The 26,063-nt window shown below is 39.1% G+C and overlaps 1 protein-coding gene across 1 annotated transcript in view; it reads right to left on the bottom strand.

Annotated features, from left to right (window-relative positions):
- Positions 1-2,473: 2,473 nt before the first annotated feature.
- Positions 2,474-26,063, bottom strand: part of LOC306854259 (importin subunit alpha-3) — a 24,636-nt gene continuing 1,046 nt past the window's right edge. Inside the window, exons 2-17 of the mRNA XM_079392124.1 lie at positions 25,839-25,883; positions 25,652-25,741; positions 25,529-25,558; positions 18,220-18,272; positions 17,993-18,088; positions 17,803-17,888; positions 15,512-15,598; positions 15,141-15,310; positions 12,717-12,761; positions 12,514-12,645; positions 12,266-12,394; positions 10,676-10,780; positions 9,030-9,101; positions 8,790-8,952; positions 5,445-5,539; positions 2,474-5,115 (exon numbers count right to left, since the gene is read on the bottom strand). Coding sequence (XP_079248250.1) covers positions 5,017-5,115; positions 5,445-5,539; positions 8,790-8,952; positions 9,030-9,101; positions 10,676-10,780; positions 12,266-12,394; positions 12,514-12,645; positions 12,717-12,761; positions 15,141-15,310; positions 15,512-15,598; positions 17,803-17,888; positions 17,993-18,088; positions 18,220-18,272; positions 25,529-25,558; positions 25,652-25,741; positions 25,839-25,883 — 1,497 coding nt within the window. The 3' untranslated portion in view covers positions 2,474-5,016. The remainder of the gene's footprint in view (positions 5,116-5,444; positions 5,540-8,789; positions 8,953-9,029; positions 9,102-10,675; positions 10,781-12,265; positions 12,395-12,513; positions 12,646-12,716; positions 12,762-15,140; positions 15,311-15,511; positions 15,599-17,802; positions 17,889-17,992; positions 18,089-18,219; positions 18,273-25,528; positions 25,559-25,651; positions 25,742-25,838; positions 25,884-26,063) is intronic.

Genomic DNA, 26,063 nt, shown 5'->3' with positions numbered 1-26,063 from the left:
TCGCTCCGTATCCAGTGTGTACACATCTTCTTCTAATGGGTTCTACTGTAACTCGCCGCTCGCGTCTGGTGTAGACACGTGTTAAAGAGGAAAGGCCTCTCTCTGTGTGTCCTATGCCTTAGCGCACAGCATGAAACCTACTAAAAAATTAAATAGAGAGAATAATAATAACAGTTATTCACTCTATTTTGCACTGTTTCAAGTGATGCGGGGGGGGGCTCAAGTCTGCATCAATGGACACAGACCTGACAATCACTGGAAGGAGTGGGTTATACGGGTACTTTCCGCCAAATGTTTTCTAATACTATGGCACCTACAACTCCTCATTTTTACCATAACTTCATAAGGCAGAAATATGGATGAAACTGTCTGATTGTTGCTAATTTTAAAATTAAGACATTAATCAAATGCATGCTAATATTCTTAATTTAATTTGTCTGGACTAAAAAAAAAAAACAAGTAGCATCTGAAGCTAGTGCACAACACTGAGTGATGCTCACAAATATACAGAAGAACGGTTACTATAACCACATTAAATAAAACAAAAAATATATTTAGTTATCTCTTTAATTATAATCCAGAAATATTACAAAAACAGCTGTACTGACCTCCAGTGTTCCTAATAAACTCAGATCACATTAAACCTGATACACAAACTAATCCTAACAACTAGGCTGCTTCATCTGTAAAGAAATGTGGAGCTGAAAAGAATAACCTGAGAGTAAAAGAGGCAGTGATAAGACACCCGACCAAATAAAATGTCAGAAATGACACCGTTTTATACAAGTTAAAATAGATCATCAGGTTAAAGGGAGCATGATCCGATGAAAGAAACGATCAAAAGTTTAGACTTAAAACGGCAATCCAAATGTGTAAAGTTGGATGAAGTTCAATTAAGTTAGGTTCACAAGAAGATTAGGCCAAGAGGAGGAGGAGGATAGATCATAATGCTGCCCTAATATGCTCCTATAACACTAATCACTGCTAGCCTAAACATTTATTCTACAGTAAATTCAGCAAAGCTCTACTGTACTAAATACACCTATATTGGTGTCATCCTATTATTTACTAATTCATTTTGAAATGGTGAGGGGCATCTGCGAGTGTAATTCAGTTTAAGCTATCAGCAATGGAAACGATCAGGGGCCTGTACCATGATGGTAGCTGAACAAATTCAGAGTTACAGGATTAGTAGAGTTGAAGAAACCAAACCACTCCAATCTGGCTTTGTTGGTACCATGATGCTGATCATCAACTTTGTCAACTCTGGCTTTGATCCTGTTTGTGGAGCGTGTGCAGGTGAATGTGACATCACCAGCGAACAGCCAATCACGAGCCTTGGTTAAAGGTTAAGCGATTGAAGAATATGATATTAAATGCATTTACAATTAATAAAAATGACTTGTTCATGAAAGACAACAAATAAAAGATATCTTGCTCTATCAGTGCGGTCACAATTGAAACTTAAGTTAGTTTATATAGTTGAAAATATACAGCGATAGAGTCGAACATAAGGTCACGTAGTCATTTTAAAAGTGTTATCTATTGATTCTACAGCTTATTACAAAAGATCTGTACATATCAGGGATGCTCAAATCTGTCTCGCGAGATCCACTTTCCAGCAGTTTAGCTCTGACCCTGATCAAACACAGCTGAGCTGCTGATCAATGTGTTCAGGATCATTAGAAGACCACAGCTAGGGGAGTTTGATCAGCGCTAAACTCTGCAGGAAAGTGCATCTCGCGAGCCAGATTAGAGTATTACTGGTAGATTATCAGTCATTTCAAATAAATTATTTATAACTGTTAAACTAAAATTGCTCGTGTGTAATGGATTAATAATATAAATAATAATAATAAAATAATTATTAAACCCAAGCAATTTTTTTTTTAGTACTAGTGACCTTTAAATTGAAGGAAGATTAACTGGGGGAGTTACTTTGTGTCAGACATGTGTCACTTTGCTCACATCTGATTGGTCCAATTTCAGTGTGAGATCTCGAACCCAGAACATAAACTGCCCCGGAGCAAAAGCCAAGCCACTTTCACGGTACCTAAAGCCCAGGATTGGTGCAAACTAAACTGAAACTTACCTGGATAGCAGCTAAACCGGCTTCATGGTACAGGCCCCTGGGGTCTGTTCTTCGTACATCGTTAACTCCGTTAGCTGGATTTGATCGTTGCCCATTTCAATTGTTCTCGGATCATTTGGATCACTTCAATTTGGTTCTTCGAAGCTCATCCCAGAGTTGCTGTCATAGCAACAGGTCCATAAGCTTAAACCTGCTCGGGAGCAGCTTATTTCATGTGAACAGGTTTAGATTGCATCTTTTTGATACTTAAAATCTGTCCCAGCCACCGCTACTTTATTACAAGAGTAGTTACAAGCGTATTCATTTGAGTGGTGGCATTATGGGAGTGGCTTGATGGAGCGCAGGAGATGCAGATCACTTGATCTTGACCCTTAAGAAACTTTAACACTGTACGGAACAAAACTGCTTCAAAGATAAAGAATAAATTAACTGCTAATTGCAACATTGAAATAAAAATATAAAGCCTGTACAAATACAAGAAATCATGAATATAAATAATTGGGAATCATGTAAAATATTACAAATAAAATATAAACAGTGCACAATTAATTTATTTCCTTAAAAGTCCAGAAGTGTCTTTAATTAAATGATGTCATTATATTACGGTCTTGGTACCAGCCAATCGCTGCATTGCTGATCATGGTTTCGAGTATCCATACATCTGCCCTTTTCTGGGAACACGAGAGTAATCTTAGACAACAATCCAGATATTTTAATCAAATTAGTTTGAAGAACCAAATTAGCCAGAGATCAGTTCTCAGGATTAGAAGATCTGGCATCTTTCAAATCATCTCAGATGTATTAAGCGAGGTACGAAGAACGAGCCCCTGGTGTGGAGTTCATGGCATCAAGTCTTTGAATAAGCTGTAGTTGGAAAAGTTGGAAATTAATGTTTGAGTCTAGTCTTTTCAGCTTAGTTTTCAGAGTTCTGTCAATAAGACGTGCTTATTTTGCATTTGGACGTCTACACACTACTGCTCATTTCTTCAGCTCGTAACAGTCATTATAAATGACTTGATTGCCAGAAAAAGGAAAATAAGATAATAAATGCCTTCATAAATTTGTATATAAATCTGTTTTGTAGGCTTGGCCCTCCATAAAGTAAATGCATTTAAAATAAAATAAATAATAATACTCCTTGATTCAGCAATTACTTTAAAAATCACCATCAGAAGCTTCTTTAAAATCTTTCAGATATTACAGACAGCTGAAGAGAATGTGACACATTTGAATATTTATTTGAATTGGTACAGAGCCTGTAGTCTATGTCCAACAGGATAGGTATACCATCTATTTTTTCTTCTTTTGAAACTACATATTTGCAAACAAGGAATGCTGTTGGGGAGGGTGGGCTGGAAATAAATCAATGTAGCCATCAAGAGGTTATGCAAAACAGAGACAGCTCTACAGTCAACTAAAATTAAGAAACAAAAAGGATGGTAAACCTAAACAGCACTTTCATATCGTTACCTGTACGTGCTTTAGGATGAAGGCACAGCACAGTCCGCCAGAGACACGCTCAACACTGGACATGAATATCTACAAATAAAGATGGACTCTGTATTTGCACTACAAGGAGGAGCTTGAGTTTTGTCCATCTTGCTAATGTTCACACACCTCCAATGCTGCAATGTGCAAAACGGTGGAGAATTACTTGTTGGTGAGGGGCAGAAATGGGCAGAAAAAAAAAAAAAAAAAAAGCTTACACTTACAAAACTAAAACCCACTAAAATGAATTTTGCTGCAGTCTAGCACATGCAAAGGATATATCTGAAACCTCGCACACATAAAACACCTCCCCACATGATCGAAGCCACTGGGCCGCAGACGGAGCCGGATTTATTCCCGAGAACAGAGAAGGGGGAAACTCATCATGAAAGCAGAGCGCTTAATAAATGTACAATAGCCCGGGTCTGTGCAAAGGTACAACAGTGCACAATGTGTATTACATGTATTTACACCAGCACTGAAAAATAAAAGCAGAAACGGGGGAAGGGGGGGGGGGGGAAGAAAAAGAAACACTGGGACAAAACGCACGTCCCCAACAACCTCCTCGACGCAACACCCAAAACTCAGTCCAGTGTCAACAACACTAAATAATGGTTAAAAGAAAAGGGAAAATTAAAGTCATGACATTGTCTTCTTTAGATCACTGATGTCCAGTCATTCCACTGAAGGTGATTTATTTTAATTATTACTCGTTTAGCCTCCTCTTCCAGGCTATTCCACAATTTCCCGTTGAATTGGTCACCTTCCACACGATGTCGACTCGCTGCGTTCGTTACATTCAGTCCTGCGTTTCTCCAGTCAGTCACACGCGCACACACACACACACACACGTATCACGTCCATTCAGTTGCGCACACGCAGCACAGAGATGTGCCGCTGGACTGCGGCGTGAAGGGAGAGGGCTCTGGCCTGCTGGGTCCGTTATCCAGCACGTCAGATGAACGCGGCCCCTCAGCTCAGGGGCCACTCACACACACACACACACGCGCCTCAGGCCACCTCAGAAGTGTATTCGCGTCTCTTTGTTGTTGGCGTTGGTGGTGAGGTCCTCCTTTAGCGTTCTTACCTCAGATTATTCATGTGAGACGTCTTCGTTATTCCCATTGGTTCGGTTTGGTTTTGTTGAAAAGACACACGTTCGGTTTAGATGGTTGTGTTTTGAAACATAGTAGTCAGCCACTCACTCTCACTCGCTCGCATCCACTCAAAGCCGTCTCAAACGCCGTCTAGACGCTTCCTTCAGAAGGAACTCCACTCAATTTCTCTTGGATTAGATGCAGCTGGATCCCATCAGCCAAGCACAACGGATCTAATATTTCTCACACTCTCTCTCGTTCGCTCTCTCTCTAATAATTTTTTTAAATGTTGAACAGAGTGCTGCATCACAAACAAAACTCCAGATTTCCCCGTCGCGTCTAGAACTGGAAGCCTTCTGCTGGCACGTTGGTAGAAGAATTGAAGTTGTACGTTCCTCCTTGGATCGCTTCGGGAACCAGGTTGGAGTCCTCGTCGATCTGAAAGAAAAGTGCAAGGGGTTAAGAATGACAACCATCAAGAGCTGCATTTGACTTCAAGAATGAAACTATTCATCAGGGAATCACTTAAACGGGTAACAAAAAAATTCAGATTTACATTAACATATACACTTGTTATCCTCATTATTGCTCTGCAGCCCAAAAAAAACCTAAAAATTAGTGCTTTCAAATGATTAATCACATCCAGTTTGCATACATACCATACATACATATGTAAACAAACTTCTTTTGGATGTGATTAATTGTTTGACAGCACTAAAAAACACGTTACAGCATACATCTCAAAAAAGAAATGTGCAGAAACTTACATCATCAGATGAGAAGAACTGATCGATTATTTCATAAGCCAGTTTGTAGATGTCCTCATTCTCGTGGTTCTGCAGTTGCTCGATTTTCTCCAAACCTGAGCAAACAAATGATCAAATTAATCCTCGAACACTTCCCACAGTAAGAGATTAAAACATGGCCCAAGTCTTTGAGAAATAGAATAATCTATGAAACGTGTTTAACCAAAGAGGAAGTCAAATTACACACAAAAACCTGCAATCTACTGTTTTCAATCTTTGATTGATTTGATTGAGTACAACACATTTTAGATAAAAAAAAAAAAAAAAAAGAATCACTAAACATCTGTAGTTTAAATGGATACATTTCAATAAGGAATGGAATAAGAATAAAGTTGTCATTAGAAAGCAGATATACTTGATAACATGAAATTCAAACTTAACAGTTGTGGCTTTGTTCATTTTAACCGGCAATTTAGAAATGTACCAAATGGGAGTTTGCTGTAGAGTTAACCGTTTCTAAATTGTTAGAATTTAGAACCGTTTAGAGTTTTAGAATTGTTTGAAATTGTTAACAGTTTCTAAACCATTTCTAAATTGAGAGAATTGTTTTACCTTTACGTTGGCATTAAACTAAAACGGTTTAATTAGGGCTGGGCGATATGGCCCAAAATAATCATGATAATGTTATTCATATCAGTCGATTTCGATAATCATCACGATAAATGTCAAATCTGTATTTCTTTCATGTTTAAAGCCAGAGTTTTGCTCCAAAGTGAAAGCTGTTCCTTATAGTGTTGTCAAAAATATCGATATTTCGATAAATATCGATACTGAAATATCTGAACGGTACCAATATTAATTTCCCGAAGTATGGATACACCGATACTAGCCGAGCGGTCACTTTCACTTCTCTCCAAAGGCGCGTGGACAAGCACCACACGTGACCGCACTCGTCTCCTTCGCTCTGGTTAAATAGCACAAGTGAAGTGAATAGAAAGATGACTGCTCTGGTTGTTAAAGAACACAGCAGGAGCGCTATCTGTAGGGATCTATGATCTCCGCGATGAAGAGAACGCCACGGAATCCAGTCATAAAAACGGAATTTACAGTTTAACGCGGAATGTCACGGAATTTGTCAAAGTTTGGATGAATTAATCAAAAGTAGGTCATTACACTTAAATCAAATCGCGATATGGACTAGTATCTGTAAATATTAAGCTGCAAAAGTGGATTTAAATATGAATCCTGCATGTTCTGCGCGTCTCTGAATGTGCTGCACGTGCGGTTGTGTTTACTAATGTGGCGCTCGCGGTGATTTCAGCGTCTGCCGTCTCAATGAGGACATAAATACATCAACAATATCTCCAGAACTGATCTGAAAGCACTTTACCAGCATTTTACCATTTAATTTGAGTAAAACTAGCATCATATCATACACACACAGAACTTTAGAAGTATTCACGGCAACCCGTCAAAATAAAAGTTCGGTTTAACCTATTAAAGACCGTGTGCCAGAAATGGGCTTAAGTAGAAACTATTATTATTAACTACTATTATTTAGTAGAATGTACATAATACTACTACTTACTACTACTGTTCATTTTTTTAAAGAAATAATCACAAAATATTTTAATTTTAATAGTAAATCCCCTTCATTTGCCAAAAATGTAAATGTTTAATTTTCATTAATTCAAATATAAATTAATTAAAATTGTTTTATGCCTTCATCTGATATCCAGTAAAATTTAAATACACAACACAGAATTTCTGAGGGGGAAAACACATTTCATAAGGCTACTGTAAGAATAAATAAAAATAGTTTGTATGCATTCAAATAGCCTAATAGACATGCTAAAACACTTTTATTGTTACCAAATTTGGTAACAATAAAACATAAGGTGAAAAAAAAGTCCAGAAAAATTCAAACGAGAAAAAAAAAAAAAAAACGGAATCCAGAAAATTAAAATGGAAAAAATTGAATGTAGAACATTTTTTAACGGAATTTGGGGAAAAATAAAACGGATTTCATAGGGCCCTATATCTGGAAATATTTTGTTTATGAAGCAAATGAGAATATCAACAAATAGAACTTTGGATTTTAATTAGTACATGTATTAGTAAACGTTAGTTTCAATTAACATTTAACTAAGATTAATAAAAGATTAATAAATAAATCAACAAATGCAGTACCTCAAGACATTTTTTTGTTCATGTAAAATATACCGCATGTTCTCGACTTGTTACATTTATCTTTAAATTAAAAAAATTACCCCCTTAATATTGTGGCAGTTTTTTTCTCCGTGGTATCGAAAATGGTATCGAGTATCGATATTTTTCAAGGTATCGTATCGAAGTTAGAAATTCCAGTATCGTGACAACACTAGTTCCTTAAAATAAATCTTGATAGAAAAGTGAATTTCAGTTTCTAACGAGTGATTGTTTCAAATCAAGAAACAGGTTTGTGTTGCCTGATAATAATAATATTACTTTGTCTCTTAGAAATACACATTTAATAGTAGGCTAGAGTTAGGATGCAGATGCAAACTTTTGTTCATTATTTTTATGGTGAAATTTAATTATTCTGAGTTTTTTTCGTCTTTGTTTTTGTATTAACCATTGGTCTCCCACAGTAGCACACATTTAAATCTTGATAAACAGTTAAAACCACACTTATAGCACCTCAATACCAGGGTAAAAATATAACTATGGTTTTTAGGGATTTGTATGAAAACAGTAGTCTTAAAACATTTGGTATATATGCACACATGCTATAGCGTAATCACAAATAAGTACTATAATATAGCATTACTCCTATAATAAAATTCAGTATGAATAGCCCACATTTCTGACTCAATAGCACGGCGCAGTAAGTGTTACTACAGTAAAGCCATAGTAAAGGGTGATTTGTAGACTGTGCAACGATACAGTCGGAAGATTTTCAGTGTTTCTCCTGTCTGTCAGGGCTGTTGCATCTGGCTTTAAGCTGGTTTAAGTCCCGAGTCATGTGTGTTGTTCACTGAATTCAGACGCGTCGCACTAGATCTCAGCTGAGCAGATAAACGCCTCCTTTTTACGAGCATTTTTTACTTCTATAAAGCCATTTTTCTAAAAGTGGTCATTATCTTGAGTCAAATTCTTACATTTAATAATGTCAAATCGCACATCGTTAAAACAATTACAATAATATCACAGAGGATATATAATCGCACACCCCTGAGTCCATCACAGCACAACAGTCTACGTGTTTCTCATCCCTGCTCCTGCAGCACACCAGCTCTCAATATTTGATATGTCTCCTCTAACAAACACATTCGATTGGCTGGTGTCCTCCAACACTAGCAGCTCCACCCATCAATCTCTGCTCACCTCCACACTCCTCGATCAGGTTGGCGATGGTCTCGGCTTCGTCATCAGCCATCTTGAGAATATTACTGAGCCCGTCCAGAACCACCTGCACCACCTGAGCGTCTTTGACGGTCAGCAGGTTACAGAAGGGAGGAATCACCTGCTGCTGGATCAGGTACGCCACCTACAGGACGAGACCACAGCATCTGAATACTGCCTCTTTTTCATGCATAAGCATGTGTGTATGAGTGAATAACACACCTGATCCTTTCTGCCGCTGATGGTCAGGTTGCTGATGGCCCACGCCGCCTCCTTCTGAGTGCCAAAATCTCCCTGTGAGACAGCGCCAACATTTAAATGTCAATACCAGTGATCATTACCATTCTCTACCAATCTTAACAGCACTGCAAAAACTAAACTGCTACTGGTATCTACACTAAAAATCAGGGTTATAGAGAATAGTGATGATAAAAGACATTTATAATGTTTCAAAAGATTTCTATTTCAGATAAACGCTGTTCTGAAAAATTCTACTCTGCTGTTTTCAACATCATAAATGCTTTGAGCAGTAAATCATATTAGAATGATTTCTGAAGATCATGTGACACTGAAGACTGGAGTAATGATGCTGAAAATACAGCTGCGCATCACAGAAATAAATTACACTTTAACATTCACACAGAAAAGTTACTTTAAGATTTTTATTTTTCTTCTGTTTTTGCTGCACTTAAGATCAGATAAATGCAGGCTTGGTGAGCAGAAGAGACATTACCAGTCAAACGTTTTTAAACCGTAAGATTTGTGATGTTCACTCGATATATGCTATACTCTGCACCCCGTGAGCGCTACAAGCTTTACTTATGGTAATTTTACAATTAAGCCATTTTTTCTCTAAAAGTGTGCATCATTGGAGTCAAATTTCTACGTTTAATCAGTCAATTACAATAGTAAGACATTTGGGCTGTTATCAAGCAAATTAAATCAGTTTCAACAAAATTCATCTTTGAATATGAATTTCTGAAGTGGCATTTAGATAATACATTTTATTTATAATGCGCCTTTCTTAAACTCCAAGTGCTACATCATATACAAACAAAACAAGTCAACCAAAACTACATATCGAAATGGAATCAGTAAATAAAAGCTTTACTAAAAGGATTGTTTTATGATTAATTTAAGAAACTTCTAGAAACGCATCTAAGGAAGCAGCACTCCTAATGAACAGCATTACAGAGCTTAGGCCCGTTATAAGAATTGATGCTTTTTAACAGACAATCATGCAGTGAGAACGCACTCAATGCGCACGCGCACTAGTCTAACCTACTAGACTAAAAGTGTGTAGGTTCGGTGGAGAATGCTGTTAGTGTTACCTGCAAACTCCATCCCACAGGGTTTAAAGTGAACGCGGTGCACAGAGAAGTGCATTTTCATAGCGGAGCCACTCAAAGTCTCTCAACCATTCTCTCAGAATTCTGTACACCTTTTCAGCTGCTGGATCAACATTCACCACATGATCGCTATCACCAGCATTATTTGAAACAAAAGAAATGTCTGTTTTTTCATTTTCTCTCTTCTTCAGCCATTTGCATTTCCCGCGGTAACGTTAGTTAGCTCCCTGTCACCTGACAGCGGAAAGCAGTGACTGAGTGATTGACAGCTAATATTAACCAATCTAAAATCTGCATTAAATTTAAGAATGTAAAGATGCTATTTAACGTTTAATAGAACGGCAGACCGTATCAGCACACAGAAGGCACATAACTGAACGTTTTTACACAGATGCTCCTAAATATATTTTGAGGTCGCACAGATTAAATTATGGGAGCACATGCGACAAATGGTCGCAATTTCAAGCCTTGCACTGTTTTTAAATACAATGAAGTCAGTGAAGAGCTCCGGTCACCAACCTTATCCAGCAGCAGAACAATCATGGGCACTAGATTGGCATCAATGACGGCCTGAACCTGCTGCTGGTTCCCTGCTGTGATGTTGGACAGGAACCACACGGCCTCCTGCAAGAGCATAACATTAGACTCATTAAACATGATCCGAGCCGATGAGCGTGTGTGAAAGCCGGGCGGTCGGATCAGATCGCAGGGCGTGTGTGACGGGTCACGGGCCCTGCTGAGACTGTGGCGCCGGCGGCTGAGGGAGAGGATGATAGCGAGGCTCTAATCATCAGCCGGACCGCAGAGAAGCCTCTGTGTGAGCGGCCCGCCTCAGATGCACTCCTGTATCAGCACTGATCTCTGACACCCCCACCCTCAGCCACACACACACACACACACACACACACACACACACACTACGCTTTAAACATTAATCTAAACATTATGCTGCGTTTCTGTTCAGCATTCACTCATGCCAGCGCCACACCTCAGCTGTCATCATATCCAACACAAGCACATCATTTATGCCTTGATTTCCCTTTTGGGAGCATCTAGAGATCTGCATTTCACCCCAAAATAAATGCATGAAATATTTCACAAAGACAATGCTACAAAACCTAAAAACAAGCTTTAACATGTTCATAATGAAACAAACCCTCCAAACTCCGTAGACTGAAACTAGGGCTGGACGATATGGCCAAAATTTATATCACAATATATTTCTTAATTTTGGTTGATACGATACAATATCAATTAATAATAATGTTTTTTTTTTTTTTTTAAAGCCTCAGAAAAAAAATGCCAAAAAAGCCCACAATGGATGTCTGTACCTGCAAACTTCTGAAAAATTAATTTGCCAAGTCTATGAAACCTCCTATAATATTTTAAACTGTTAAAAAAAAAGGTACAAATAAATTAACGGTCACCTTTTATTCGTATTTAGGCTTCATACAAACAAGAAGTGTGAAATCACCATCAAATAAACAAGACTATCAGACAAATAAATCAATGTATTGGAAACACTGGTAAACGTATATCGAAACATCGGAAGTGTATAAAAAACAAATCACTGCAATTAAAAAAAAAAAAGTATCAAGATATATATTGATACTGAATTACTGTCCAGTCCTAGCTGAAAACAGAACTCAAATCTCTCAACTATGGTAAAAATTCCCTTAAAGGTGCAGTGTGTAAATGTTAGCGTCATATTAAATTGCACAGAGAAGCTACAGTGGCCGAGACAGGACAAAGATGCCATCGTCTGAGACAGCACAGAGTAGCCAGTGGTAAATTAAGGAATTATATTTACTTAATTATTCAGTAAACCGATATGTTAAGAGCATGTAGAGCAGTTTGTCCGTTAATGGCTACTGTAGAAGCACAGCGGCGCAAGACTTCCACGTAAGCGGATCTACGGTGTATGTAGATAGAAACTTTACACCTTTTTTACACCTCTGAAAACAGTTACGTATATTGCATTTCTGTCAATAGATCCTCCTAAATATTACACTGCATTTTTAAATTTACTCGTGGCAAAACAATTTGTTGGAGATTGAGGGGTGAAATGTGACCTGAGGACGCTGTGAGATTCACATGGGCACTTGTTACCTTGTTGATCTTCTCTTTGGGGTGTGTGAGGAGAGCTGGGAAGTGACCCAGAGCGTCACAGTTGAGCACCACCTGAGTCTGTTCATCAGTCCCCGTCACAATATTCCCCACCGCTCGCAGAGCTGCCGTCTGCATTCATTACAAAAAAAACACATTACAGAGGCTACTCATGTTAAACGTTTAAATGAGTGCAAAAAAATTTGGATCATGTCTCTGAAGTGACATTGAAACAACATGCTCTTTTGTACCTGAACTTTGACCTCCTGGTGGCTCAGTAAGGGGACGAGGTAAGGTACGATCCCCGAATCAATGACCATCTGGATCTGCTCGTTGCCGGCGTCAGTGAGATAGGACAGCGCCCAAACCGTGTCCACCAGGATCTGCACAGAACAGAGTTAAATCTGCCACCCGAGCAGTGCATTTACAGACAAAGAGCAAGAGCAGCACTTACGTTGACATCAGTGTGGTGAATGAGCACGCACAGCGCAGGGAGAATCTGTACAAAGACACACAAGATCATCACCATGAACAAACAGAGCCACTTACACCTGCTATTAGCATGAATGAGCAACTGATGAGGGGAGAGGCAGCAGCAAACCACTGCATGTGAATGAGGAATACTGCAGACAGTCTGCAACACCGACTAGGACTGCACAGTTACAACTGATCTAAAAAATTATAATAATAATATGCCGTGATTAATCTTGAGGTTTTGCAGCACGGAGTACTACAAGTAACCACAAACATGTTAAATGCATGAGTGCAATAACCAACCAGAGTTACTTAAATTAATTCAATATTAATCAGCGCAGGCTTATGGGTCGAGTAGTACTCTTGTATTACGCCCATGTGTTCACCATAAATACATGTTTAAAAGAAGAATAATAACTGGGCAGTGTAGACGAGGGATGGAAATTAAAGTAAGATGGCAGCAAAATGCCACCAAAGCAGGATGACTATCAGGACGACTGCAAAACTGATATCATATAAATTCAATAAACTTGAAATTAATTGCATTTCAAACACATAACATTGTCAGTATTTGATCCACTCAAATTTTAACTGTGGTCATTTAAACTCTCATCAAACCAACAATGAAAAATTTGGGAGTCCTTTTTGATTCCTCCCTTAGGCTTGATATTAACTCCGTAGTTAAGTCATGTTTTTTTCCATCTTAAACTTCTGTCAAAAGTTAAATCTTTTCTATCTTTTAAAGATCTTGAAAGAGTCATACATGCTTGTTTAATGACGTTTGGACTATTGTAGCTCCTTGTATATTGGACTGCCCTAATCCTCCATGGCACGGCTTCAAATGGTTCAAAATGCTGCAGCCAGGTTTTTAACGGGTTTGTAAATGAGAACACATTACTCCAATTTTAAATCCTTAAATGGTCTGCCACCACCTCATTTGTCAGATCTTGTAAATGTGAACAGTCATCTTTTTACTCTTGCATTTAGTTCATTATAAGTCTTTTTAAATTATATTTAGTGTATTATTTTTATTATAATTTTACCTTCCTCTTTTGTACAGCACAGTGGTCAACTCTTTGTGTGTTTATTTGTGCTTTATAAGTAAATTAATGAAGTGAAATGACTAACAAAAACGCTTCCAAAGACAACCACAGTAGAAATGTATGTCTTCAATACACAACGGTTTCACTCATGAATGGATTAGCATTTTTGAATGACTTAAGTGAATGATACAATGACACATTCATGAACATGGTCACATGAAACCACCTACTGGAGGCTTGGGTTTATATTTAAAGCACTTCATATATCTATAATCAATTTAAACACTAATCTCATAACATTTTGCATTTGTAACTGCTGTGCAAATGCGCTCATGCCACCTCTGAACTGCACTAAACAGTCTTGATTTTATTTCATTGGTAACAGCACTACTTTTACCAATTCAACTGAAAAAAAAAAAAAAAAGTACAAAAGATGATTTTTAACCATTTTAATTGTATCAACATCTACATTTGAAATTGGTGTAATAAAAGGCGAACAGACAATGGTTTGCTATAATCCACTGTAATTATGTGAATATGTGGAGATCAAACCGTGTAAACTCAAGAGTGCGGGTTTGAGCTTTTATTTTGAAATCGCGATGTATTCTCCTGTGTTTGTGTAGATTTATAAATGCTTTACCTTACAAATCTGATGAAATGGCACGCGTTGAGTTCCCAGATGAACGTTATAATAAACACAAACTCACAACAACATGCAGAGATGGAGTTTGAGATGCTCCACAAATGTAAATGATAACAGTTTGGAGCCGCTGTGAGACGCACAAACTTAATCTACACGCATGTAAATAATTAAAGAGCATATACTGTGTGAACTGCATCACATAATTATTTCATTCAATCATAGCATTTGTGAATTCACAATTATGCTTAATTATGATTTTTAAATGGGTTTAATATATCATGCAGCCTTGGGAAATAGTCTAAAAATGTGTTTTATGGATTCTCGTCCGTGAAATGCGCCACTTCCGGTATTTTGGCGGTAAGTCCATGCGAGCAAAATGAAGTCGACGATTTTTAAAAATTGACTAGTCAACTAACGTCGACGAATCGCGACAGCCCTAACCCCATGAAAGCTCATTTTCAGAAATCCATAATAGGGGCACTTTAATCACGTGCGCCGACATGTGTTTGGATCGTTCTTTTCTCTATACGGTTATCATTTGCATATTGTCAAAGTGTCTAATTCTAATGCTTGGTAATATTTCTATTTTTTTAAATCGAGGAATGTTAAGGTTAGGGTTACAATGACGAAACATTAAATGTGAATTAATAAAATCTGAAAAATGGCCCAGCCCTAGGTACGAGCTCCCTCTATGATCACAGACGCGTCACACTCATACCTCCTGGATGGTCTCCATGGGCGGGGGCGGGTCCTTGTGGCGGCACAGGTTGACCATGACCCAAGTGACGTTGCGGAGGAAGGTGATGGGTATGGAGGGGCTGATGAAGGACAGGAGCGGCTTAACCACTCCCAGACTGATGACGTAATCTCTGCACTGTGGGCCATCACCTGTAACAGCACAGCGATCATTCATCTGACACAACACTTCTATCTCATCAGCCTCTGATCAAGAGACCGAACACAACCAGTGAAACAGGAGCACCCATCAATCACTTCGCCGCTTTACATGGTTGACTCGTGTCCAATCCCATCAGCTCGTGATAACGCTCCAGCACATACAGTAACAATCTTGCAGAGTTAATCACTTACCGATGATGTTCCCTAAAGCCCAAACCGCCTGCTCACACACGTTCTGGTGCGGAGAATGCAGCAGCCGCAGGAACAGAGGAACCGCATCTACACAAGCGCACAGATAAAGAACGAGACACAAGTAAACATACCGCACAGTTACACTCTCACTGATAATTAACTTAAATAGTTCTGGTTTTGGTCAACCGTAGTAAATTTTCAGATTCTTACTTGGGAATCCAACCAACCTAAATGCATAATCAGGGGTGAACATAAGTGGTGCGCATGTACAAACAAAACAGCGCAGGGTAAGTAAGTTCAGGCCGCTCGTTTGCATACAACATGGTTGACAGCTGTTAAGGGGTTAGTTCACCCAAAAAATTTAAATTAGCCTCTCTCACCCTCGAGGCATCCTAGGTGTTTATGACTTTCTTCTTTCAGACGAATCCAATCAGAGTTATATTAAAAATTGTCCTGGCTATTCCAGGTGTTATTGCAGTGGGTGGGTGTCTCTGTTCAACAGTCCACAACACGTCAAATAAAGCACGCGCGCATCCATAATAAAACGTGCCTCATACAGCTCGGAGGAGTGATTAAAGACCTGCTGCAGCAAATCCATGCCTTTATGTGAGAAAAATATCCATATTTCACACGCAATAAACACTTCTCGCTCACTTCATCTAACTGTCATAAGCAGAAGCTGTTCCGGTGGATGACGAAGGATATCAGCGTTGCGTGATTAGTGAGCAAAGGGATTAGAGCAAAACTGTGACATTTCATTCACTGACGTGCTTCACTCTGCAGCGTTAAAACCGGCAGCACATTCTTACTTGCCGGCAACTTGCCAAAATAAAAGCTTGCTGACTTTAGAACTCATACATATATACATACATACACACTATAAAATACATTTATTTTTGTTTAACATTCATTTTTATATATAAAAAAAAAAAAAAGTATGCTACTTTATGATTTAAAAAACAAATAAAGCACAATAACACTAATATTTGTTTAGTGTGTGCAGTGTGAGGACCAAAACAATGAGAACCAGACTGAAAAACGTGTGCACCTCTGTGTGCATAATACTAAAATTAGCGGCACAAATTGACCAAAACCACTGTATTGCGAATGTGATGTACTACTATACGAATTGCATAATGATAAACATTAAATCTCCAACTCATAGCTACTTTGTGTGATTACACTTAGGCCATGATCATTTTTTTAAAATGAATACTGTGTACAAAAAAAAAAAAAAAAAAGATTTGAATGTACTTTAAAACCAAAGGTTTAATTAACAACAGAAATGCAGAAAACATTTAAGAAATTTTCAAAAAAAAAAAGTTTCACATTAACATTAAGTGCAATTAAAAGATTATATTCGATATATAGATATTTAATGTACTACAAGGCAAGCAGATGGCCATGAACAATAAATCTTAATACAGTGTTTTAATTGTAATATTAAATCCCCTTTATTTTCCAAAAATAAATATTTGTTTAATTTTCATTAATTAAAAGATAAATTGAATGATTTTATGCCAGAAAAAAACGGAACACCCCCATAACACACAGGGTCCTGCAAGTCATCTGTAGGAGAAAAAGACAAGACCTGCAAAATCCGTGGCCACAGAACAGCAGAATGCGCAGTCTCGTGAAGTGTTTATGGTTTTCTGTGGGAGGAAAACACTTTACGAGACTTTGCGTCTTTTAAATAGTCGTTTTGCAGCTTAATTTACAAATACTAAAAATAAATAAAATACATTTACAAATACTACTTTGTGTGTGTGTGTGTGTGTGTGTATCGGGGCTGAACTCCGCTGTGCACGATACAGAGCGTGTGAATGTAATGTCACGTTAGAGACAGAAATAACATGCTGTCGTGTAAATAAGAAATAACGTAAGGCTATTTAGTTTGTTTAATAAAAGAACAAGGTATAGACCTGTTCTATTGGAAAGGTAACTTTACATGCCTTCTGTTGTGAAACGGGCTTCTATCTAAATATTTAGTCTAATTTCTAAATTAGTCTCAAATTGCATTTTGAAACCTTGAGCACAGAAGTTGCTTCTTTAAATGAGTCACCTGGTTGATTTGTTTTAAATAACTAGTCAACCATCACTTATGATCTCCTGTCGGTTTCTGCTATTAGGCACGTGCAGAACTTCAGAGCGAAAGCTCGAGTAGTGAAAGCGTTGTTGAAAATATTTTTGTCTAGCACAACAGATGCTAAAACACTTGTGTCCTACAATGCATGAACTAGGGTTCTGAAAACAAAGTAGTGAACAAACGTGAGATCATCAGGTGTACGTACTCGACTGCACCACGGCCTGAGTCTGCTCAGACGTGCCCGATGCAATGTTGGTCAAGGCCCAGGCCGCCTCAAACTGCAGAGAAGGGCTACAGAACAGAGACAAATGATTAACATGAGAAAAATATATGTGGGAAAAACCACAAAAAAAAAAAAAAAAACCAGTGACTCAGTAAGGCGACACGGGTCGTACTTGTCGTCTCTATCCAGACAGTGCACCAGGATGGGCAGAATACCAGACTTGATCAGGTCGTCTATGGGAGGGTTGCGGTCACTCGACAGCAGCTTCCTGCAAGATGAGGTCAACAATACTCAACATGTGTCACACAGCAATAAGTCACATACTACAGCAAACACACGAGCATTCATCAAAACGACTGCCATTACCAAGCATCACGATGAATATGAGCAGTTACTCACCTAGCGGCCTGAACGGCGCTGAGCTGAATGCCCTGGTTATCACTGGTTGCATTCTACAAACATTCACAGTGAACAAACACCTCATTATACAGACAAACACTCATGTTCTGTACAAGTCATTTCATGAAGACAAACAAAAACTACTAGGGTGAATCTCATGAAACGTCCATGTCAATGAGTCTTAAGCATTTAAGGGGTAATTACACCTTTTCCAAAGTCAAATTCAAGCACTTTTCAAGCTTCTCCAGCACTTTACAACTGCGGTAGTAGAAGTAGTAGATTTCTTTTTAATGCCATGTCAGCATCTTGGGCTATTTTCATGGCAAAAACTATTTTACAACTGAGGTAAATTACATGTTTACACACATATTTGTGTCCTTTACTTTAAATCAGAAGTTATTACACTATTAATAACCACCGGATTGCATTTCACGTGAACATTTTCTCTTTCTCTCACACCCCAAGGTAAGTTGTCCGGGGTGGGGGCACTGGTCTGCTCATTTCAAACAATTGGAAATACTCAACCCACTCTCCCCTAGGCAATCACAACTCATTTCAATCTCATGCCAGTACTGTAACAGCTCCTATAAAACTCCAGATTGTGGTAATCTACCGTCCCCCTGGCCAAATTCTAGCCACCTTCCTAGATGAGCTGGACAGACTGCTGTCCTCTTTCATGGAGGATGAGCACTCCACTCTTAGTCTTCGGCGATTTCAACATTCACCTAGACAGGCCTTATGCTATAGACTTCCAGTCACTCCTAGCTTCATTTGATCTCAAACGCCTTTCCACTACTAGCACGCACAAATCAGGTAACCAACTTGACTTAATTTACACACGCAATTGTACTACAGATAACATTCTGGTACAACCACTGCATATCTCTGACCATTTCTTCATTACACTTACTTTACATTTTGCTACCCGGGTGCCACCATCTCCCTTACCGGTTACTTTCAGACGCAACCTACGCTCCCTTTCCCCCTCCCTTCTTTCCTCTGTAGTATCCTCCTCTCTTCCCTCGCCTACCCATTTCTCATCTCTGGATGCGAACGCAGCTACTGACACTTTATGCTCTACCTTAATCTCTTGTCTAGACGACATCTGTCCTCTCTCCTCTAGGCCAGCACGGGCTGCTCCTTCTAACCCCTGGTTATCCGATGTTCTTCGTGAACATCGGACCAAACTCAGAGTGGCAGAGAGAAAATGGCACAAATCAAACGATCGGTTGGACCCAAGTAGGTATCAGTCTTTGCTTTCATCTTTCTCTACTGAAAGTCCACACTGCCAAATCCTCACATTTCCACAAGATCACCAGCGCTCCAGACATGCGTAATCACTTCAGAACATTTAATTCTCTCCTCTGTCCCCCTCCTCCACCTCCCACCATTTTTACATTTTACATTTATTCATTTAGCTGACGCTTTTATCCAAAGCGACTTACAATTGCTATACATGTCAGAGGTCGCACGCCTCTGGAGCAACTAGGGGTTAAGTGTCTTGCTCAGGGACACATTGGTGTCTCACAGTGGATTCGAACCCGGCATGTGTCTTATCCACTGCGCCATCCCACCACTTTGATAACCGCTGACGACTTTGCCACTTTTTTTACAAACAAAACTAGAACAATCAGTAACCAGTTCTCAACTCCACAGGACCTCCAATCAACCACATCCACCGCTCTAACTCCCATCTTCTCCTTCTGTCCCCTCACCGAGGCAGAAGTATCCAAACTTCTCCTCTCCAGCCATCCTACATGTCCTCTCGACCCGATCCCCTCACACCTTCTCCAAACAATCTCTTCCACACTCTTACCAGCACTCACACACATTATCAACTCATCTCTCCTCACAGGCATCTTCCCCACAGCATTCAAGCAGGCTCGGGTAACCCCACTGCTCAAAAAACCTACATTAAACACTTCTCTTTTAGATAACTACAGACCTGTCTCTCTCCTTCCATTCGTAGGGAAAACACTCGAACGAGTTGTCTTCAACCAGCTCTCACTGTTTCTTTCACAGTACAACAAACTCGATGCTAAACAGTCAGGTTTCAGGAGTGGCCATTCAACAGAGACTGCACTACTCTCAATCACTGAAGCCCTGCGAACTGCAAAGGCTGATTCCAAACCATCAGTCCTCATTCTGCTGGATCTTTCTGCTGCTTTTGACACTGTCAATCATCAGATCCTCCTGTCTACCCTCTCATCACTGGGCATCACTGGGATTCCACTTCGCTGGTTTGAATCCTATCTCACCGGTAGATCCTTCAGGGTGGCCTGGGGAGGGGAGGTCTCCAAACCACATCAACTGGTCACTGGAGTTCCTCAGGGATCGGTTCTTGGACCCCTCCTCTTCTCCACATACACTACATCACTGGGTCCCATCATACATGCACATGGCTTCTATCACTGCTACGCCGATGACACACAGCTCTCTCTCTCTTTTCAACCAGATGACCCAACGGTAGCTGCACAGATCTCAGGCTGCCTGGCGGACATCTCGGCATGGATGAAAGAACATCACCTACAGCTCAACCTGGCAAAGATGGAGCTTCTTGTCTTCCCTGCCACTCCGACTCTACAGCATGACTTCACGATTCAGTTAGGCTCATCAATGATTGCCCCATCAACTTCGGTCAGAAATCTTGGTGTAATCTTTGATGACCAGCTGACCTTCAAAGAGCACATTGCAAAGACTGCTCGATCCTGCAGGTTTGCACTACACAACATCAGAAAGATCAGGCCCTCTCTGACAGAGCATGCTGCACAACTTCTTGTCCAGGCCCTTGTTGTTTCTAGACTGGACTACTGCAATGCTCTTCTGGCTGGACTGCCATCAAACACAATCAAACCTCTACAAATGATTCAGAATGCAGCGGCACGACTGATCTTCAACGAGCCCAAGTTACACCTCTCTTCATCTCCTTGAACTGGCTACCAGCAGCAGCTCGCATTAAGTTCAAGACACTGATGCTTGCATACAGAACGACCACAGGCTCAGCACCCTCCTACTTCCACTCACTATTACGAACCTACATCCCCTCCAGAAGTCTGAGATCTGCTAGTGAGCGACGCCTTGTGGTACCGTCACAGAGAGGCTCAAAATCACTCTCCAGAACATTCTTGTTCACCATTCCTGGCTGGTGGAATAATCTTCCCACCCCTATCCGGAACGCCGGATCCCTGGCAATCTTCAAGCAACAACTGAAAACTCATCTCTTTCGGCAGTACTTCATCCTAAACTCAAAAAAAAAAACTTAATCTTTCCTTCCATCTTTCTCTCCTTCCCTTGGTAGCTTGTACTTATTTGAACAATGACTGAGACTTGGCGTTACGAGCACTTCCTCTGTCTGATTGCCTCTTCAAGATGAATCGCTTCTTGTATTCCCCAATTGTAAGTCGCTTTGGATAAAAGCGTCTGCCAAATGACTAAATGTAAATGGTGTGCTGTATCAGTGTAGATGAGAGTTGCAGCAGTGCTGTGGTATCTGGCTACCAGGAGTAGGTAGCCAAAACACGCTGACAAAGTTAAATTTAAAATAAATTAAATACGTGTGTGGCTTTAATAAGCAGATGCAGTTACACTTGCCCAGCTGCGTCTGAAATGCCTCTCAAACCACCTCCTGAAGTGGTCTGTGAGATCAAACTGCAATCAGTCTCGTACACAAGAGCATTATCACCTGGTCTTTTCACATTGGACAGCTATCCGATCAAAGAAAGCACAGTTGCCTTGTCCAATTACCCACACTTGCAGTCTTTGAACTTGACCACTTATATGAAGTATTTCCAGTATTTGGCCCAAGTGTTCAAGTGAGGATGAAGACCACAAGCGTGTCGAACTTTTCATTACCTGATGGGACACACATAGTGTTTTACTTGTAAAAATGCAAGCTTTATTGAAATTTGTATTACTTTTTATTTTAAAATCAACTTCTAAATGTCTGTTCAATAGTCCCTATAACTTTTAAGTTTAATTTGTGGTGCTTCTAATTAAGTGATAAAAAGCAGTTACACATGTCTACTCATCTTTGCACCAATAAAATGTAAAAACACTTTTTCTACCAAATTATATGTAATATCTAATTATTTTATTCATATTTAACTTACATTGGAAAGGTTTCCGTGACCTCTCGCGAGATCTCAGCAAAAAGTCTCACGATTTATTTCCAGAAAATGATGCATGATGGGATACACTAAGCCTGGAATAGCACTTCGGAGCGGTATTCGAGATGGTGTGGATTTAGTGTGCGTTAAGGGCACTGCACTTTGACGTTTTTAAGAGCTGGGACAGTATTGCGCACTTACTTCCTGTCGCACGCACACGCTCTCAAGAGGCCAAGACCGCAAGTGTGGGTATTTGGACAAGGCAAGTGGCCATGTGCATTGTGAATTTGTACTTTTTCAATATGACTAAATATAAAAATGTGCAGTGGGTTAAGCTGTGCTGTTGTTGGCTGCCACTGTAACAGTAATAAGATATTCCTTTAAAGCACTTGTTTTGCATTCCAGAAAACATTTCATGTCCGGCGCCGTATGAAAGTGAAAGTGACAAATTAGGCAACCCATACTCATCTCGCTCTGCATTTAGCCCATCCTAAGTGCACACACACACACACACAGCGCTGGTTATTCACTCCCCACACCTACAATCCCTGCCGGACAGGAGACTCGAACTAGCAACCTTTGGGTTACGAGTACGACTCCCTTACCATTAGGCCACGACTTCCCAAGACTGTAAGACGCTTAAATTAAAACACTGAGTGTGAAATAATAAAAATGTTAAAGTGTGTGCTCTTATCATCCTGTGGACACAATCCCGTGAACTTCATCCCGATCAGGAGCTGCATGCACATGTGCGTAGGGGTGTGCAACATTAAAAATCTAGATTTTTGGGGGGGATTTTTTTCGATAACGATAATTAGACAATATTTTGCCGAGTGCGTTATTGTGCTGATATCTTACTACCACAGACAGCTGCAGTTTTAGATATTCTTCATATTCTGTGTTTAAAATTGATTTTTACCTGTGCATCTCTAGAGTTGTTACATTTAATCAGTCTATTAGAATAATAAGACATTTAGGCCGTTACCAAACAAATGAAACCAGTATCAACAAAATTTATCTTTGCAGAAGTAGAATCTGAATGGCATTTAGATGTATTTACACACTGTTTGCGGTTACAAATGCATAATGTTTTGATATTTTAAACATAAAACATTGAATACTGATATTTGAAATTATTTTAAAATGTACAAATACTTTGAATGTGAAATTACCATCGCCAGTAGGTGGCAGCATGTCACTGTTAACAAGAGAGTCATTGCGACTGAACAGAATCATTTTAACGGTTCACTAACTCAGGAACTAAACATCGTCATGTTGTTCAGAGACGCAAAACAGTGCTGGAACTGTTTGGAATTTTGTGTTGGTGAAATGGAGCAAAAACAGGCAGTATGGCGTCTAAAACATAAGACTCTTAATATTAACTTGTTTATTGAACTGTTGTATAAAATCAATATCACAATCATGCTTATTTTTGAACAAAAACAGCACTCTTCGTGTAATTTTAACTATATGAAATATATATTTTCTGCCCCATATATTGAATAGTGATCATTCTTAATGTGTTTTATTAGACTGAAGCATGCAGTGAAACACGCTCTAAACGCGCACGAGCTTCATGAAATGGATGTGTGCGCTCTGTAGGGGGGTTTTGATTGGTTTTTGCAAAATACTCGATATTGTCAAATTGTGCATCGTTAAAACAACAATTACGATTTTAACGCAGACGATATATAATCGCACACCCCTACAAGTGCAATAAACTTAAAGTTGAAAAATGGTGTGTTCCGCGGTTGAAATAAAACACTTTCTGATGTTTATTCATGTTCATTTTGTGCTTTACGTAAATATGAAAAGACGATCGAACTGAGGCAATACAGTGATCGACACACTGAAGAGCCACAAAACAGTGTTATACAGTTGGTTGTAGCCTATTTTGTTTTTATTTATTTGATTATTTAAGGTGTATTTTCTGTGGTAGTATCAGTGCGTTCCTATTGGTCAGAGTTAGAGGAGCTCAGTTTAGCCTGCTCCTGACCAGATTAGTTTCTCAGCATAATTTGCCACAGTGACTGAGCTTGAGCTATGGTAATTTTGCTTTCAGAAACCAAATCAAGTGAAAATAAGTCAGAATTATTGAAATAAGCCTGGCTTGTTTTGTAAACTAGTTTTATGAAACAGCCCCCTGCTCTGTCGGTGTGTTGTCACCATTCATACGAATACATCAGACCGCAAACTCAAGCCCGTGCAAAAAGATTTAGCATTTCGCTGCATTCCAAAGTTCAAACTTGGTGAACTCTGGCCTGCAAATTCTCATCACGTGATACCGTGTGACCAACGGCAGATCGATACACCACAGCATGACCTTCTGTCTGAATGAAAAGAACTGCAGCGCTGCAGGAAAGTGGAGTAGATTGTGTGTTTTTACATTTTAGATGCATTATAATATGTTACGCGTTGAATTTAAGTTTCATGTGTGTAGTGTGAGAGCAGTATTGTTTGTCGAGGATGGCAACAGTAACTAAGGCTAACTTTGCGAACGCTCAATTAAACGCACAGCTAATCAAGGTCTTCAGAAGAGCACAGCTCAGACAAAACTGTGCGTCTCATATTTGACGAGTTTAGTCTGTTTCTCTTCAGTTGAGCTGCTTGATTGGGTGGATTAAAGCTCACTTTGTTCTGCTGCATGCGTTGCATTTAGTTTTCAGTATAAAGATGCTGCTGCTGTTAATGTTTAATAATAAACATTTTAACTTTAACACTTTCCATAAAAATATTGAACTGAAAAAAATAGTTTGTAACATCAAAATGTTTCTTGAGAAGCAGAAATGGATATTATTATGATTTCTGAAGATCATGTGACACTGAAGACTGGAGTAATGATGCTGAAAATACAGCTCTGATCACAGAAATAAATGACAGTTTAACAGATATTCACAGAGAAAACAGTGATTTTAAATTGCAATATTTCACTGTATTTTTGATCAAATATATACAGTCTTGGTGCACAGAAGAGACTTTATCCAGAAACCTATATAATGATTTTTCACTAGGACTTGAAATACTTACAATATATTACAATACATAATTATTCTAAAATTATCACTTCCATTATGTCATTTTGTTATTTGATTCCAGGTGAAAAAAAAACCCTGAACATTTTCATGAGATTCACTTATTAAAAGAATCTTCTACTTTTAAAAAGCATTAATTATTTCATATTTTTATTTCAACACACAACTTACCTGCACTATTGCTTCAAGAGAAGTGTTTTGCTATTGTAAAAGAGAAGAGAATTATTACAGTAATAACTGAAAACTCAACTCACCTGCTCAAGCACTTCACAAAGATTAAAGAATAGATCTTACAGTTCTGAAATCTCCATCTGCATCAGAATCATCACAGATATCCTCATGTGGCACGTTCCTCCGCTTCAGCAGGTGCTCGTCTCTCTTATTCTACAGGAACACACCAGGTATTAGCAAGCGATTCAGTCAATCAACATTACACGATCTCTTACAAAACTCATTCTCATCCGGTGTGAACAGATCATACCTTTCTGAGCTCAACCACCACTTCCGTCCGCTGTCTTCTCATCGTCTGTACAGGAGAAACCAGAACAATCATTAATGCTAATCAGTGAATTACTCACACACACACCCTGGGATTAAACCATCAACTCTCCCAAATCTGTGTACATCTATAGGTGACCTACCCAACCTACACAGAGACATTAAGAAACGAAAGCATTTTAATAGCCAATGTTTCCAGCCTTACTGC

This window comes from Barbus barbus (assembly GCF_936440315.1).
Source record: "Barbus barbus genome assembly, chromosome: 34".
NCBI classification, from domain to species: domain Eukaryota; kingdom Metazoa; phylum Chordata; class Actinopteri; order Cypriniformes; family Cyprinidae; genus Barbus; species Barbus barbus.
Note: the sequence above shows the minus strand (reverse complement) of the source record. Positions and strands in the feature narration are given on the sequence as shown.